Source organism: Galeopterus variegatus, unplaced genomic scaffold (assembly GCF_000696425.1).
Source record: "Galeopterus variegatus unplaced genomic scaffold, G_variegatus-3.0.2 Scaffold892, whole genome shotgun sequence".
In the NCBI taxonomy this organism is placed as follows: domain Eukaryota; kingdom Metazoa; phylum Chordata; class Mammalia; order Dermoptera; family Cynocephalidae; genus Galeopterus; species Galeopterus variegatus.
The window spans coordinates 148,332-167,774 of NW_007727003.1; the positions used below are offsets into that span (position 1 = coordinate 148,332).

General features: G+C 36.1%; 1 protein-coding gene across 1 annotated transcript in view; it reads left to right on the top strand.

The window, feature by feature from the left end:
* KCNA3 (potassium voltage-gated channel, shaker-related subfamily, member 3) overlaps positions 1-18,481 on the top strand; it is a 19,457-nt gene extending 976 nt beyond the window's left edge. Inside the window, exons 2-4 of the mRNA XM_008573252.1 lie at positions 6-3,088; positions 6,131-6,251; positions 14,273-18,481. Of these exons, the coding sequence (XP_008571474.1) occupies positions 6-1,508 (1,503 nt within the window). The 3' untranslated portion in view covers positions 1,509-3,088; positions 6,131-6,251; positions 14,273-18,481. The remainder of the gene's footprint in view (positions 1-5; positions 3,089-6,130; positions 6,252-14,272) is intronic.
* Positions 18,482-19,443: the final 962 nt, after the last annotated feature.

Consider the following 19,443-nt stretch of genomic DNA (forward strand, 5'->3'; position numbering starts at 1 on the left):
CTCAGGGCGGCTGTGGCGGCGGGGGCTGCGACCGCTACGAGCCGCTGCCGCCCGCGCTGCCGGCCGCCGGCGAGCAGGACTGCTGCGGGGAGCGCGTGGTCATCAACATCTCCGGGCTGCGCTTCGAGACGCAGCTCAAGACCCTCTGCCAATTCCCGGAGACGCTGCTGGGCGACCCCAAGCGGCGCATGAGGTACTTCGACCCGCTCCGCAACGAGTACTTCTTCGACCGCAACCGGCCCAGCTTCGACGCCATCCTCTACTACTATCAGTCTGGGGGCCGCATCCGCCGGCCCGTCAACGTGCCCATCGACATCTTCTCCGAGGAGATCCGCTTCTACCAGCTGGGCGAGGAGGCCATGGAGAAATTCCGCGAGGACGAGGGCTTCCTGCGGGAGGAGGAGCGGCCCCTGCCCAGCCGCGACTTCCAGCGCCAGGTGTGGCTGCTCTTCGAGTACCCGGAGAGCTCCGGGCCGGCCCGGGGCATCGCCATCGTGTCCGTGCTCGTCATCCTTATCTCTATAGTCATCTTCTGCCTGGAGACGCTGCCCGAGTTCCGCGACGAGAAGGACTACCCCGCCTCACCGTCGCAGGATGTGCTCGAGGCGGCCAGCAACAGCACGTCGGGGGCCCCCGCGGGAACCTCCAGCTTCTCGGATCCCTTCTTCGTGGTGGAGACCCTGTGCATCATTTGGTTCTCCTTTGAGCTGCTGGTGCGCTTCTTCGCTTGCCCCAGCAAAGCCACCTTCTCGCGAAATATCATGAACCTGATAGACATCGTGGCCATCATCCCTTATTTCATCACTCTGGGCACCGAGCTGGCAGAGCGACAGGGCAATGGACAGCAGGCCATGTCCCTGGCCATCCTGAGGGTCATCCGCTTGGTGAGGGTCTTCCGCATCTTCAAGCTCTCCCGCCACTCCAAGGGGCTGCAGATCCTCGGGCAAACGCTGAAGGCGTCCATGCGGGAGTTGGGGCTGCTTATCTTTTTCCTCTTTATTGGGGTCATCCTTTTCTCCAGCGCGGTCTACTTTGCCGAGGCAGACGACCCCACTTCAGGTTTTAGCAGTATCCCGGATGCCTTCTGGTGGGCAGTGGTAACCATGACAACAGTAGGTTATGGTGACATGCATCCAGTGACCATAGGGGGCAAGATTGTGGGATCTCTCTGTGCCATCGCCGGTGTCTTGACCATTGCGTTGCCAGTTCCTGTGATTGTTTCCAACTTCAATTATTTCTACCACCGGGAGACAGAGGGGGAAGAGCAAGCCCAATACATGCACGTGGGAAGTTGCCAGCACCTCTCCTCTTCAGCCGAGGAGCTCCGAAAGGCAAGGAGTAACTCGACTCTGAGTAAGTCGGAGTATATGGTGATCGAAGAGGGGGGTATGAACCATAGCTCTTTCCCCCAGACCCCTTTCAAAACGGGCAATTCCACTGCCACCTGCACCACAAACAACAATCCCAACTCCTGTGTCAACATTAAAAAGATATTCACCGATGTTTAATATATGATACAGCTGACATACTGTTTTCAGTATTGTGTGGAACGTGCCCCCTTGGTCTGTGTCTGCCCTTGTTTTATACATTTCCAGACCATTCATCAAGGACAGGACATGAAGAAGTGGGACGCACACTTCATTCTCCCTATCCTTACTGCTTCATACTGAAACAGGTGCCTGTTTTTGCAAGTGGGCTGCATTCTCTCAGCTCTCCTTCTTTTCCCCTCCTCATTTCTCTCCATATTGGGAACAAGAAACATGTTAAACTTGATTTCTGGTACACGCCCTATAAAAAACAGTACATCCTGAGAGGAAATGAAACTAAAGAACAGTTAGAGTAACTGCTTAGCCTCAAAATTAAAAGGCAGTCGTTTCTTTACTAAGTAAAGTAGGCAAGTACTTAAACAATGCTTCCATTTCATGGACCCTTCAACATTACTTATTGACTATCTAGTTCAATTGCCTACCCTGTGGATACATGGATGAAAAGTCTAACTAGAACAATGACATGTAAACTCGCCATAAGTTTATTTGGTTTTTCACTGTAGTTTCTATTTGAATCCCCTTCTCGGAATTTTAAGAGTCTCTACAACTTTGAACAAAGGGAAATGCCCAAGAAGTCCTGATTTGACTAGTTTAACTCTTTGAGGTTTGCTAAGCATTTCAAAAGTGTTAAACTAACAGATTCCTGTGAAGTTCTATGTATCTGTTCCAGCCAACATTTATCAAAGTCTAGAAACAGCTGTTTTTAGTGCTGTTGAAAGAAACAAAATTTCCTATTGTGTCTGAAAGATAAGCGTCTGCAGTATCACAAGAGGATTAAAGTGGCAGACACCCCTTCCAGCGGAAGTTACTAATTCGGACCTGACTGATGCAGTTCCCATAGCAACCCATGTTTCCTGGGAAACCCGAAAAAGGTTGTCATGGCATCTCTTGCTCTCTAGCCCCACCCCCCATCCCCTGCCGTTTCCACAGTAACCTTTCCAGATGGTTCTTAACTTACATGATTTCATAAGGAAAACCACTGTTTGAATAAACCGCACATCTAAGGAGGTGAAATGAATCACGAGATGCATTTTTTTTATTACAAAAATCATTGATGTCATCCCATAATGACTGAATCAAGGAGGAAAATATCATCTTTGGAATGTTAGATATAAACCACAGTAAGGCATGATCTTATTTAAATATCACTTATTAGGCAATAATTTTAAAAGATGCTTCTCTACAGTTTTCTTTCTCCAAGAAGTTTCAAACAAACAAACGAAATTAAAAAGCAAATGTATTAAGTGCTCTGTACATAAGCAAATGAGAGATTCAATCAGTGTACCTGAAACCTTACTACAAGGGACCTTCAGACTTCCTCTTTTTAAAAAAAAAAAAAATCCAGATCTCACAACAGCACTGTCACTATCACAGCACTTGAACAGCTAAATAAACTTCAAATATTTAAAGGATGCACATTTTTAACTGATAGAAATGCAGACCATCAGTAAAAAGGAGGGACAGGAAATAACCACATCTTGAGGAAACACCTGCAAGTTTCAGTCATATGCCAAGAGTTGCCAGAAGAAAGACAGAATCAGGTGAGTATGGTGTGGTATACTAAGAGCAGTCTCTTTTTTTTACAGGGAACCAGGGAAGTATCATACACATGTAGATTGATGATATTTGCAAAACCAATAGTTTTATATTAATTATATGCCAGGTGCCTTTTAAAAGATCATTTACAACACCTTTCCCATTTGATTTCCATATTGCTAAGTATCCTTTGGTATCCATTGTATATTGCAAAAGAATGAAAAAGTCATTGCTCTTCAGAATAACCACCCAAACTGAACTGAAAATTATTGCATTCCTTTTACTGACCCACTTGGCTTCTGAACAACCTTCTTTTAAAAAAAAAAAAAAAAAAAAAGATAAAAGGCAGAACCTACTGCTGTTAGATTATTGGCCCAATTTTAATTTACATAATTATTTAGTATGCAGTACTACAGTTCTTTGAAATAAAATGGTTAAAATTGAAATAAGGTTAACATTTTATTGCATAAATTATATAATATTCACAATTGCTTTTTGGTTTTGATAGCTATTAATTATGCTATCATTCTAGAGCAAATGAAAGTAAACTCTAAAGCTCATAAAATATTTTCAAATAATCAGAAGCCTACCTACTTTATTATTTGTGCATTTGAGAGATTGCAAAATAATGATTAAGACTAAAAGAGGGGGAAGAGGAAGGAAAAGACAAAAAATAGAGGCAGGAAATCTATACATACCTGGTCATAGAGTTGTTTGTTCTAATCTATATGTATCTAAATAGGACTCCTTTATCTAATTTCCTTTATTTCTTGTTTGAGTTACCTTTAACATTGACATACCTTATGACCAAACTTTTATAATGATATATTAGACACACCATAGCAATTACATAAAAAATTTTTGTATCTGTACTTAAAAGATTTTACATAAAGATGAGCAACATTCAGTGATTATTTTATCCACAGTTATTCAGAAGATGTAGAAATCCTGATTAGTTCTGCAAGTAAGTTATGGTTGTGCCATCATTTTTATGAGTATTAGACAACAGTAATTTGAAGGTGACCTATCTTTAAATCCAGAGAAATATCATGGCTTTGAGTCATAACTCTGAAGTAATATAATTGCTTCTAGTTGCCATATTGTAATCTCCTTAAAGGTTGTGTGTCTTGATCAAGTTTTGGATACTGTTACCTTGCACAGAATGTAGCACCTTGTATATTTGTTGAATGAATGACTATTATCTTACATTATGTTACTTCCAGACTTTTAGTGAAGTGGTTAAAAGCATAAGCTCTGCAGTCATATTGCCAGTGTTTGAATCCTGACTCTGATGTATGACCTTGAGCAAATTACTTTACCTCTCTGTGCCTCAGTTACTTTATTTGTAAAATGAGGATAATAAATAGTACCTCATAGGTCTGTTGTGAATATTAAATGTTAATACAGGGAGAACACTTAAAAAATAATTGCATGATATGCATCAGAGATTTTGCTAAGAGATTACATTATCTTGTGATTATTAATCACAAACAATGTATAATTAATACAAAGCTTTGTGAATATGAAACACATAAATAATTAGTGTCTTCCTGTTTCCTTTCTATAATAACAATAATAATCACCATTTATTAAGGGTCAACCATATTCGGGACACTTGCCAACTCTGAAAGGTAAGTGCTATTAACCTCATATTAGGAGGGTAAAAAATAAATGGCTAAGGCTAAGCAATTTCCCTAAGACTTCACAGCTAGCAAGAGACCCAGCAACGATTTAAAGCAAGGGCATTCTGGCTCCAAAACCTATGCTACTTCTTTTGGATGACATGAAAGATAAAATAAATCTCTTATGCTTTTAAATTTTACTTCAACCCATGTTAGTCATTAATGAGTTCTTGTAAAGAACATATCTCCAGAAACCCACTTCATTCAGTATACTGAAAATTAACCCTTTTGAAATAATCAGATATTAAACAGAAGTGTCAAATAGAAGTTAAGTCAGATGAAGAGATTGACTGTTCTAGTAATAAAAGATTATTTTCTTATATAATTGATTTATCTGGATTTAATCTTAGAAAGTATAATCGGTCGTAGTAGTGATACCTGCTAGAACAATGGATATTTTTCCATTTTAAGATTAATTTCCTGTTTTCATGTTTTTTAATCAGCAATAGGTAATAGTACTATGCAAATTATTGTTTTTTCACCTCCTTATATACTTTGCTTAAGTTACTGAAAACCTATGCCAGAAACACTATAAACATTTTGACTCTCCCTTGTTAAGAAGGGAGAAAATACTTAGAATAAAAGGATTGAAAGCAGGAGATTGCCAGTTCATTGAAATTTGTGACATTATTGCCTTACTCAACCAATCCAGGGATCTTTAAGAGCATCTATGCTCTAAAGAAAAATTAGAATATAGTTTTGACTTACGTATTATCTATAGCCCCTTCGTAAGGTCCTAAATCATTTATGAAATGAAAATAGATAGTAAATTGGGCTTAGAGCAAAATACTAATTAGTCTACTTTTGCACATGCCAGTTAACTTTGCCAAACTACAGCCTTCACTGTTGAGCTCAGTTGCCTGTCTTGAGTGTTGAAAAGGTATAAACATATCTGTGTTTAGAAGGAGATTCACGTGAGGAGGTGTGACTGAATCAGTGCACCTGGAGGAAATGTATATACCCAACACCTGGTGAACCCAGAGAGAAGCACAGAAGTTAACACTGATACTATTTTATTTCTTTTATGGTATTCTGAATTGATTTCGTGCCAAATTTAAGTATACACTGACTATGGTGACATAACCACAAACACTTACACATGAAGAAATGTTATATCAGTTATTTCTAAACTTTGAAATATAATTTTAGGATTGAAATTTTAAATGCACAGTATGAAGAAATTTAAAGTTATGGTTAGTTTACATAAAACTTGTTATTTACCTCTTCAGCATATAACATAAGTAGTTACTTTGCTAATAGTATATAAATATAATATATATAATATATACCAGTAGTCTACTCATTTGAGAATCATAACTACAATTTATTAACCTCTATACATTTAAAATTTCAATGTTTTTACAGCAGTCCAAGTCCTTCCCACCTCTCAGCTGTGAATAGAAGTGATAACCCTCCCACTAAGAAATGCAAAGAAGCACACGTGTCCCCCAATCTTGAAGACTTATGGAAACACTGTGAGTTAGAGGTGAGGAGCATAAGGATGGGGAAAAGGATATTTAGGGATTACATTTTAGGGTGAAATTTTTTTTTTCTGTTTTGTGTTTGTTATTCTAAACTAAGAAGGATAAAACTATTGGTTTTTTCTACTACTAATTTCCTATATTTTGTTGTGACAATTTTATATATGTATTAATGAAATCACTTGTTTTTTAATATACCTTCAGGGGCTGCTGATAACCTTTGAGAGAAGGTAAATCAAAGGAGGCAGGAAGAAGGGAGGAGAAGCCATGCTATTGTGTTTCTCAGCTCCTAACCTCCTGTCAGAAAATGGCCATTGCTATATGGCATATGATAGTATTCTTTATATACTGATATTCAGCTTGTGAATGTAATTTAAATGGTTCAGACTAGTTAGAAAGCTTTTAGATGTTTGTCTTGGTTTCTAATGCTGCTATGAACTAATTTTCTCTTCCAAACTGTGAAAAAAAATACATTTTACATAGAAACATTCTCATGGTTTTTCTATCTTTTTTTCTTTTTTCTTTTTCGTACTGGATGTCTTTTTCCTTACATTTGAAAATTTGCACCACTGGTCATCACATGCATTAAAGAAGAGATTTAAGAAGGAAAAGAGGCTTCATCATTTTCTTAGGAACTGTGTTATTATTGTTGTAACATAATAGTGCAGAATAGGAATGCTGCCCTGAAAATTAAAGCCTGTGATTCTGAATGTGGGTAAAATAGCACTTAAACAAAAAATGATGTTTCATCATATCTGAAGGATTTTATGAATAACCTGTTCATGCAGGATTCTAACTTTGCAGATACAGGGGAGTCGTATCCTACTGTGTGGTCATAGGGGAGAAGCTTTTTCTCCAGTGAACCTTTAACCTCACACCCACCCCAGCTCTCAATAGCACAAAGCTTCCTGGGAATCTCTACTAAGATCCCCACCAACTTTTTAGAATGAAAGTTAGCATTGCACCTATGCGTTATATGTCAGTCAGCACTGTTATTTATTTCCATTAAGTTTATTGTAAACTCCAGTTCTTTATGGAAAATTCTCTCTGAATTCTAAGTTAAAACATATAATTTAGTTTGGAAGAGAAGCCAGTGGGGACAATTTATTACACACTCACACACCCACACCTCACCTGTTCAAAAGTTACTGCCTATCTTGCAGTATATTTGTTTTCTGTCTGTAGATATAAATGGTCTGATTTTTTCCCTGAAAATTAGTGAATTTCCAAAATATTGGTTTTTATTCATGTGTGCAGCAAAAATATTTACAAATCATTTTAATGTTTTTCCAGCCTTGCTTAAAAGGCAGATTTATTGCTCAGTGTTTTCAGTGTATTTATTAATGAAATAATAGATTCAAAAAATAGTAAATACATTCAATTTTGTCATTTAACCTCCCAAATATTTCTAAAAACAGTCCATTTTTCTACTTTGCTGCTACCACCACTCTAATTCACGCAACTATCATCTCTATCCTAGATAGAGTGTAAAGACCTCTTAACTGGCCTCTTCACATTTCCTGTTTCCTGTGACCATTCTCTGACCTATTCTCCATCATCTGGTAGCCAGAATGATATTTTCTGAGACTGAAATCTGATTATATCACCCACTCTTGCTTAAAATTCTTTCAGGGTCTTCTCCTTGTTCTTAGCATAGAGACCCAAAGGCTTAGTTTAGCATAGCCTTCATGGCCGCATATGATCCAGCTACACGTAATCTCCTATCCAGCCTTGTTTCCTCCTTACCCGTGCTTTTCCCCTCATTCTATAGTGCTCCAGCCACCCTGGTCTTGTTCCAGTTACAGGACAAGCTCTCTTTCCACCTTAAGCTTTGGGGATCTTTGCAAATGTTCCCACAGGCAGCCCCCTCTTTCCTTGCTCTCCTCCTTAACTTCTATTTTTACTTCAGTTACTTCCTCCAAGACATCTCTCAGTAATCTGGTTTTAACAATTTCAAAGTTACAGTATAGCAGTTCATCAAATTTGAGATGCCTTTGGTTATAAGAACCACCATTATTTTATGTACCATTAAAAATAAAAAGAAAAACTGCCAATTATAAGGGTAAGTTACCAGTAATTAAAATAGGGATACATCCCAATTTCGTAGATGTTCAAATCTAAAAAAGTATATCTTAGAATGAATTAAATACAGTATATGGGGCCGGCCCCGTGGCGCACTCGGGAGAGTGCAGCGCTGGGAGCGCAGCGCCGCTCCCGCCGCAGGTTCGGATCCTATATAGGAATGGCCGGTGCGCTCACTGGCTGAGCGTGGTGTGGGCGACACCAAGCCAAGGGGTACGATCCCCTTACCGGTCATGAAAAAGACAAAAAAAAAAAAAAATACAGTATATGATCTTGGCATAGCTGCAATTTTGCATTTGTTTTTGTTATATAATTAATTTCTATTTCTTTCTTGAAAGTAGGGACTGTATCTCTCTTTGTTCACCATTCAGTCCCTTCCCATTTTCTCCTGAGTCTGCTCCAAACAGGCTTTCACCCCTATTGCTCCATCAAAAATGTACTTATCAAAGTCACTGGTGACCTCATATAATTAAACCCAGTGGTCATTTCTTAACACTCATTTGAAATATCAGAAGCAGCTAGCATGGTGGAATACTTCCCCCTTCCTAGGAAGACTTCCTTTATTTGACTTCCAGAATACCACACTGTATTTTCTTGGTACCTCTCTGGCCTCTCCTTCTCAGTCTTCTTCACTGATTCTTTCTCATCTCTCCAGGGTCGTAATGTTGGAGAGCCACACAGGCCGCAGCTCAATCCTTAGACCTCTTTTCTTTCTGCACTCAGTCCCATTCTCATAGCATTAGACTATCAATATGTAAATTTAAATCTCCCACCAAGACCTCTTCCCTGAACTCCAGATTGAATTTCCAACTGTCCGACTATCTACTTGTCCTGTCTACTTGGATATCTAAGATACATCTCAAACCTAGTATGTCCAAAACTTAACTTCCCTCCCCCTCCCAACATCAAGCCTGTGCCTCCTACACTCTTCCCCATCTCCACTAGTGGCAACTTCAATTTCCTGGTTGCTTCAGCTAAAATCCTTAGAATTGTCCTTGATTCTCTTTCTCTCATACCCTTATCCAATCTATTGGCAAATCCTGTTGGCTATATTTTTAAAACGTTACAAGAGCTTTACCACTTCTTACGACTTCTGCTGCTGTCACCTGATCTAAGCCATCATTATCTCTCACCTGGATTTTTACACTATTCTCCTGATTGATCCTCCAGTTTCCATCCTTTCCATTACTTGAGTCTGTTCCCAACATCCAGAGTGATCCTTTTAAAACACTTGTCAGGTTGTGTTACTTTGTGTCAAAACCACCATTTGGCTCCCTACTTCACACAGAGTACAAACTAAAGGCCTTACAATGGCCCACAAGTCCCTATCCAGTTTAGTCTCCCCTTACCCTTCTGTCCTCATTACCAACTCCTCTCCCATTTGATCCTGATCTGCAGCCACACTGGCCTCCTTGCTCTTCTTCACATACATCAGGCACGTTCCACCTCAGAGTCTTTGTACTTGCTGTTCCCCCTACCTGGGATGTTCTAGTATCTGATATGTGCATTGCTCACACCATCACCTCTTTCCAGTGTCACCTTCTCATTGAGGCCTTCCCTGGCCACTCAAAACTGCAGCCCCACAAAACCCCCTATATCCTGTTTCTGCTTAATTTTTCCTCTAACATATTTAATATTTTATTTATTTTGTTTGTTATCTGTTTTCCTTCCCTTCCATGAGGATAATGATTTTTGTCTGTTCATTGTGCTATATCCCCTAAGACCTGGAATACTGCCTGGAATACAGTTGGCACTCAATAAGTATTTATTGGAGGGAGAGATAAGAGGAAGGAAATGGCATTCCAATTTGAGTTATTTTAACCTATAAACAAAATTTTCATGTCATGCATCTATGCTTCATTTTAATCACTATGTGGCTAATACTCCTCACCATGCTCTAATGTATTAAAGTCCTTGTAATCAGTTTACTGGAAAAGGTTTCAATTTGGTAAAATATGCTCCAGCAAGTTTCTTACAAAAAGTACTACCCAATTATGGGGATTGAATTCTTTAATGTAAATAACTTATATATAACATTATATGAGATATTGCCAAAGGTACCTGGAAGTTAGCAAGCTTCACAAAGACCATGTTTCCTATATAACAACTAATAGAGTGCTGTTTATAAATGATACTCAGTATATATGTTGACTCATTAATCCAAGTGACACAGCAAAATTAGAACAAACAAATGATATCTCCAAGGGACTTACCTATCTAGTAGACATTCTAAGAAACTTCCCTGTAAGATCAGTTTTGGTTTCAATAATGGTGAGTCCTATAAATCCATGGAGTCTTCATTACTATGGAAGTTGATTGAATCAGACATTAGAGATTTTACCAGTGAATCACATTACAGAATTACATCATTGTAGATAGGGCCTTACTGGATAAAATTGTTTCTTTTACAAAGTAACCTAATTTTAAATGTAATTATCTAGTTATATGGTAGGATCACAGAAATGAGCTGTTTTTTAAAAGTGATTGTTCATACATGAAAGGAGATGGGGACATTTAATCCATGAAAAATAAGAGCAGATTCGTAGAGTGACTTTTATAATGGCAAAACCTAGACCACTTCCAGAGAATAAGATGGAAGATGAGAGGCAATTCAGTAGTATGTGTTGGTATTGGGAGATTCCTGTCAGCTTTGAGAAACCAACACATGTAGTATGGAATGACTGAAACAGATTAAAACATTGATATGAGTACTGCAGATATTGTCATGATTTTAGATAATATTGTAAAAGATGTACTTTCCTCTGCAGTAGGAAATGAGGATTCTCAGGAACATTGTCCACACACCTTCTGAATTTTCTCCTTTGCCTGGATTTTCTAGGCAAACCAGGCCAACGGATGACCTGGTCTGTTGCCTCTGCATATTCAAGTGGCACAATTTCCTTACCAAATGTATCAACAAATTAAAAACTAATTTATGTGGTTGAGTTTGCAAATGTAGACTAGCAGAAGTTAGAAACTCTTTTCTCCTTTCATCAGTTTGTACAGTTAAACCCACATAGGACAGAGATCATTTCTCTCTTCTGAGGACACACTGTTAGGGCCTTTTTTTAAAATGACAGAAAATAGGGAATTGAAATGAATACTTTTCATTTCTTATTTTTTCATGGTTTCCTTTTTTTCTGGTTTTGGGTGAGGGATTATGACATTATTTATTTCAATGTGGGTTTTACTTGATTTTTCTATAATAACCTTGTTTAGGCAGGGTATTAGATATTTAAGAGGCAGCTTCATGTACTGCCTATGGAATACATTTTGAATTTACCTTGTGTATAACTACAGAGCAATAAAGTATCAGATATTCAATAATATATTATTTCTATAAGAAATTATGGTGAAAAGCATGTTAAACAAGAGTGACTATATATCAGATTTCTAAAGGTAACCAAAAATCATAGACAGAAATAATTTATCCAGGTAAGAATTGTGTTTGAATTGCATTATACCTAGATTCTATAGACCTTTTACCTGCAAACATTTTAACTGATTCAGAAAGAGCAGTTTATTTTACTGGGTACCTATGTGAGTTGAGGATATTTATTATTAGTAGACCTAAATACTGCTTAAACTACCTCACAGCTCATTTCCCATGACTTTCCAAATTTTTTGGCAATGCTCACAACTTAGCATATTACTAACTTTAATTACTGAGTGGGTTTAAATATCTTTTGCTTGCCAAGAGTACATAATTTCCAAGACCCCAATCAGATAATTGTACATAATAAGTAAGAAATCTCTCTAGTCCTTGGCCTTATTCATTACCATTAAGTTGGTAGAATTTGTAGAACTTATTGGTGTGCTGCCAACTCTAGTAATTTAGTAGATGTCAGAGGATAGACACATGAAAACAAAGTTCCCATAAAACTGCATGTTATAGAATGATCTCAACTCTTTCCTCCTCAGATACAAGTTAGTGAAGCTAGCAATTAGGTAAGCTGGGTTTCTGTACTTCTTTCATTTAGGCCTTAGTGGAGGTATTAATTACTTCTTCACAAATTTGATAATTATTGAAATTTGACTGCTCTTATCTTTTCTTGTTTTATATGTGAGAACACTTACTTGGTTGAATATCTTCAATTATAGGTCATCATTTTCTACTATACCTCCATATCTTTTTAAGTTGGTTTTGATACTCTACTCAATGTCTGTTCTTCTAAGCCTTTCAACCCACTTCTTAGCCACTAATATAAACATTAAAATTACTATTCTGATATCACTTTTATTTTTTGTTTCTGTTGAATTGCAACTCCCTTCACACTTATAGTCTATTAGGATGCCCCGCTATACCATTCTTATTTCATAATCCCAGCAGCCTTAAGAGGCAGGTGTTGATACATAAGGTTTAAAAAAACCCTCAATTCCTTATTTAAAAGGGACATAACAGCAACAAGACAAGCATAGTTTAATACAACCACCTCAAGATAAACAAGGCTGCAGTAGCATTGAACAGAGGCTAGGGCACTCAGGAAACAAAGTGGATGCCAGGTTATTCATGTTACTTGTAATTTCTTATAATTAATAGTCAATAATTCTTAGACCATTATAATTTGTAGTATCTCATAATGAAATTTAAGCATACTGTGGATATACTTTTGCTTTTTGACTAAAAATTAGTGTTAAGAAGTTATATCTTTGATCAAGTATAATCCAGGCCAATAAGAAAGCTTCAATAAATGATTGCCTAGCTTACAGTAGGCATACAGTATTTAATTTAGTAAGTGAATGATTCTTCCATCAAAAGCACACTCAAATTTTAGATCACCGTCTTTTTACCACTGGTTTGGGGGCACCTGCTAAAACCAGGAGTATGTGTGGGAAACAATCTTCTTTATGTATTGTGATGGATAATATTCACATATTGAAACCTGGAGCTGGATTTATAGCATTTTCTGTTTTTATCTTTATAAATGTCCTTTATATTACACAGTTCATAAATCTCTAGAGTACATAAATCTAATTTTTATATATCCATTTATTCACTCACCATATATTTACTGAGTACCTCCTGTGTGTCAGACTATGGAAAGTGGTGAGAATTTATTCATCCATTCAGCATATAAAGTGTCCACTATGGGCCAAACACCATTCTAGATTCTGGATATAGCAGTGAATAAGACTGTTATATTTCCTTATGCTATTTTTAAGAAATACTTTACTGTCAACATTTCTAAATATTTATTTTGTAGTTGAGGGAGGGGAGCACCAATCTTTTAACCTTTATTTCTTGGTTTTCTATAGACCCTGGTCAAGTGGTGGTGGTGATCTTAATTTGTGATATTTTGAAGTGGTGCATAACTGTGCAAAGTTCATATCTTAAAGAATTAATGGATTTGAAAGTTGTTTTTAATGAAAAGATAAACTGTACGCATGACATCCTGTAGCACATAGCACCTGGTTTTCATAGTACTCATTTTGAGACCTTCTCGCTCTCTTTTTTTCTTTCTCTCCATGACACTTATCTGAGCCTGGGATTTTCTACTCACTTCAAATTTCTCATCTTAGATTACCACAGTAGGACATGCAGCCCCAAAAGAAACAAATCCTTGGAAATACATTGAGAAAATTAATACGTACATTTTTATAAAAATCAGTGGGTACTCAGAACTTTTTAGATGGTTCCAAAGACAAAGATTCCTGTTCAAAAAGCAAACTATCACATTTGTTTGGGCAAAATTTAGGGGTCATTATTAATGGGAAAAAAGTTTATAATTTCAGCATACTCTGAAACTTTTTCTAAATTATAAATTAAAAGCATTCAATATGTAGTTAATACATTTAGAAAATTAAATTACTTGAACTTTTTAAGGTAACAATAAATACAAAGTTTTTAAAAATATAATAAATGGAACATTTTCTAATGACATAAGTCTATAGTTTTTCAAAAGCTAAATAGATTGTAAATTGCTGTGTTTACTCTGTCCAACAGATCTCTGAAGAGCCCCACATAAAGAACCATAGACCTGCATTGACCAGTAGGATGCTCAGTTTTAAATTGCCTAGATCAAGAATGCAGTGGCAGTTATGTCACTGTCTGCCAGCATATATTTTTGTTTCAGTTGACATTAAATAATATGTTTCTAACAAGTGCTTTATAAAAAGAAAACAGGTCTGAAGCTGGAGGATTCTCTTCACGATGTGTGCAGTATAAAAGATATTGATCAAAAGATAAAGAGGAATGTTAAAAATATAAAGGTATCTTTTCGACCCTTTGGCATTTTGATGACACCTAATTATCCGAAAACCATAAGCAGTGCTGTGGATAAAGAAAGCCTAAATATTTGTTTCTAACAAGCTAACTATTACTGTTTTCTTTTTTCAATTAATTACTCAACTGTGTTTAATCATAAGATATTTTCATGTTATATTTTGTGTTCTGGTTTATGTACAACTTTATTTGTGAAGGTGTGTTTTGTACCAAAGGCTCTCATACATAGGTTAGCTCATCTACACATAAATAAGTGAAGTCTACACTGTGCCCAGATGAATAGTATTAAAGACAGACTTGCCTAAAAGAAATGTGCCTTGCTTGATTAAACATTCTTTTATTTTTTAACTCAGAATGATAGATTTGCAAATCAGTCTTATAGATAGATTTTAGCTGAGCTTAACTTTACAAAAATATATTGGTATTTATATGTTTAAGTTATGTATCTTAACTAAAATTTTAACATTTAGTTATGCTTTCCAACAGTTCATATTAATATATTTATTTAATTTCATTTACATGAGATGTTTGGTATGGTGAGACAAAGCACATTCTTAAAGATATCTATAATATTTCATCTAATATTTATACCTTTTTCTTCAAAATTATGTATGTAATAAGTTCTTGACTCATTTTCTATTTTTATATTCTTTTAAAAATGGAACTCTTTTTCAATTAAAAGGGAAAAAAAAGCAAAGTTTTAGTTGGAAAAGAGATTTAGGAGGTTATAAAGATGGTTTCCCATTTGGGGACATTTCACTTTTGTGCCATTATTAATGTATTTACTGTGACATTTCAGCAGAATGGTAGCTACTGGTATATTATTTCATAAGCCTTATAGAAAGTCAAACTGTGAACATGTAGTATATAGAAGACTTTTTTCATTTCCATATTTTATTTTCATAATATACCTGAATAAATGCATTAATAACCAATCTCCTTTTATTCAAATGCATATTAATGCTAAGTTATAATAAGAGCATTTGTAGAATTTCAATTACTATAAAAATATTACCATAGCAAAGCCAAGATTATAAACTTTTTGATGCCCTATAGAAGAAAATACAAGTGATGAATTTCATTTTAGTATGTAAGAATCAGTAACTAAAACAGTCTTAAACAACTAGCAGCAAAACAGATGAACAGGAGATACAATCCAGGTAACTTTCTTTGAGGCATGTCAGCAATGAATTTTTCATAATCTGATGGTAATTTCTTAGTGATCAAAACTTTGATACCAGATCACTATAGGAAAAAGTGAAATAAAGGAATGACAAGTATCTCAGGTTTGAGCTATGTGCACCTCCAATCTAGATGATCTATGATTAAAGTGAAAAAACAGCCACCACCTTGTTTTTGTTCTGTGTTAGCCCATGTAGTAGAGATATTGGCCCAGAAAATAGTTAGTTCATTACAGCTAACTTAATTCTCATAACTGATGATCACAGCCTAGTCAGCAGTAACGTAATCCACATTAGCTACTGGGATGATTGAAACAAACCAATCAACTGTGCTACAGGAGGTCTTAGACATTCAGATGTTTTAGTAAGGATCAGTAGGTGTTACAAAAATAAACACAAAACTACCTTCATCAAACACCAGTGATACAACTTCAAGCTTTAAAGTATATTTAATATCATATCTGCTTTATTATTATAGCTCACAATTTCAAATAAAGACAAAACCTGGACTTTTGTGATAAAAGCACAAGATGGTAACAGATGAGTAAACTGTTACACCAAATATGTTTCACAGAATGGGTAGTAAAAATAGTACTGGTCTCGATAACAGGAGACTAGAATTCTTACCCACTTTCTACCTGTGGGACCCTAGATAAGTCAGTTACCATTGCTAGGCTTCAGTTTCTTGAATTGCAAAATCGGTGTACCGGGTTCAATATTCTCCAAAGCCCTTTCCAGCGCCCAAATTCTCATTATACACATGTGAAAAAATACATTGAAGAATACTTACATACTAAGATTTTCTAGTGCATTTCTGAAGGAAAAAATAAATTGAAATACAATTGAGGCATTGAAAATATAAATATATCATTCTTCAAATTGATTAAGAGGAAATAAGATTCTTTCTCCTCTAAGAATTTTCACTGATCTATAATGGGATCATGAAAAAGTAGAAAAATCACTGTGCAGAATGGAAACAGATAAATGAAATAGCTAGAAAGGAGGGGAGGATCTTTGTTAAATTTAATTAGGTGTTACAGTGATATGAAAGTCGTATGTGAAGCACTAAAACAGCACAAGAGCTTTATTGCATGCTCAACGTAATAAGCCTGAGAGTAGGGAAAGGTGGAAAAGGTTGGAGCAATAGGAGTGTTTGCCTTATGATCTTTGGATTCTTCTTACACAAGAAGCGGTGTGGTAAGAGCTTAAGCAGGTGTCTGTGCTGTAGTGCTGTCTCTGCCAATAACTCTCGTGCGCCCTGGGAAAGTCCCTTCAACTTCTCCGGGCCCCAGTTTCTTTATCTGTAGTGAACACTTTTAAAATTTAGTGATCTCTTTGTTTCTTTTCATCTTCAAAACTTCTATAACATTTTCAGATTGTTATAATATATGCATACATGTACATGTTGCTCCCCTTCAGTCACTAAGTGACTGGACAGATTGCAAATCCATACATTCATATTTCTAATATTGCTAATTGATGTCAGCAAGACATAAAAAAGTTAAATCTTACTTTTCATTTTGAACATGGCTTAATTATTATGACTTATCGTTTCATCTTTGAATGCTTAGTTACCTAAACAGAATGTCTGTTCAAGTTAATCTCTTTAAATTTTTGTAGAAACACTTTGCAATCAGAGTCAAATATATAATGCTTACCAATGAACTGTAGCTGTTTGTAAGGTGCATTTTTGTCACATTGAAAAGTTAATGCCCTTTTGGTCCCAGAAGCAATGACTATAATTTAAAATAATATTCACAAGATTTTCTGAATTTTTTAATACAAATGAGGCCTGATAGAGCCATATTGTAATTAATTTTGCTCAGGAGTGAGAAACAAAATTCAGGGATAACCCAAACACTTCTGTTTGGCATTAGTGGACAGTTGGGAAAAGAAGGAGTATAGCTTTTGTACAACTTTTGTACAATAAATAAGAGGTGACTCTACGCATTGAAAAACAGGAGTATATTCTGGTTGCTGATTTTATGGTAGAGATTATATTAGAAGGATGCTCAAATTTGGACACTAGAGAAATTGTTAAAATAATAGCAGTTCATTTGAATAATACGGAAATATTTTGTCATATGAGACTATTTGTTCAGAAGTTTAGTCTTATATCCCTTCCATTCAGAAAAGGGGGAAGTTTTCAAAGGCCTCTATCATAATAGGAAATGTATATTTTGACTAGTGAAGCAATTAATTAAAACATTTAAACTCATAGTTTTGATTTTATGAATCTGAATGTTCACTTTAGGTATAATTGAGTCTCTTATGTATTAGTGTTAGTGATCTTTGTGAGAAGTGATTTCATTCATTTTTTAAGTTGATGAAAATTTGCTAAGTGGTGATTCTAGCATATTGTATTAATACTGCATCTTAAAACAGTTTGTGAACTGACCATACTAAACAAACCATAGTATTATCTCTTCCAGTAAATTGCCTCTATGGTTTGATCTCTTAATTCGGGGTTTGGGGATGGGAGAGGTTAAGTATTTAGTTTACTTAAAACTGTCAAAGTGTTTTTCTTAAATGCCATAAAATTGTATGACTATAAACCAAATAATATCCTCCTTTTTTTCTTTGAAAGGCACTGTATAGACCATTTTTGGAATTACCCCATAAAATGGTATAATTTATATTAAAAAGCTCCTACATATGTGTGTATGTGTGTACATATGTGTATATACATACAAGGGAAGGCAAACAGTGTATGTAGTGTTTGTATGTAATATGCCAAATGTTATAAGAATCTATTTTTGAAATCTTATACAGATGGTAATTATACAGAGGTCAGAATAACAAATACAACACCTCAGTTTTTTCAGAGTCTAACATTTGTGTATTTGTTTATAACATTTGTTTATATCATACTTTACAAAGATCATTCACATATCTTATTTAATCTTTAAAACATCCAGTAAATTATTCTAAATCTCATGTTCTTTACACTATTCACCCTCTGACATGTTTTTATCCTGTTACTGCCATTATCTTTAAAACTGACTAAAATTTAATTTTGAAAGATACATTGGGAAATTTCAGGTTTTAGTGAAAAGACATTGTTGTTGTTATTGTCAGACCTTTTTGGGTACTCCCGAACTATTGTCCTTCCACAGAGTGATATCCAAACATTTTCTACCTACCTGACCACAGACACTAAATCATTTGATGCCAAAATGCTAGACTGAAAAAAGATCTTTTTCAATGATCTTTTTTTTTTTTTCCTTTTTGTCTTTTTTACTGACCGGTAACGGGATCGCAACCCTCGGTGTTGCGCCCGCACCGTGCTCAGCCAGTGAGCGGGAACCGGTCTCCACATGGGATCCGAACCCTCAGTGGGAGCGCTGCCACGCTCCCAAGCAGCGCACTCTCCAGTGCGCCACCGGGCCGGCCCTTCACTGATCTTTTTAATCTTCTTTTTAAAAACTTTGTTATAATGACATTTCTGAACAGTTGAAAGCAGCAATAATCAACCCAAGAAACAGCAGCTATTCTGAACCAGAGAAATAAAACCCAACCCACCATAGTAACCATTTTTCATTGCATGTATTCTGTGATTAAGGGAGGACAGGGAAGGGGGAGAGGAGAGATAACATTTTAAGAAAACCCATTTCCCATAATTATTTTAAAAAAGAATTGGTTATCAAATATTAGATAATAGTATTATTAACATCTAGCCATAGTTCAAATATTTGGTAAATTTTTTCCACA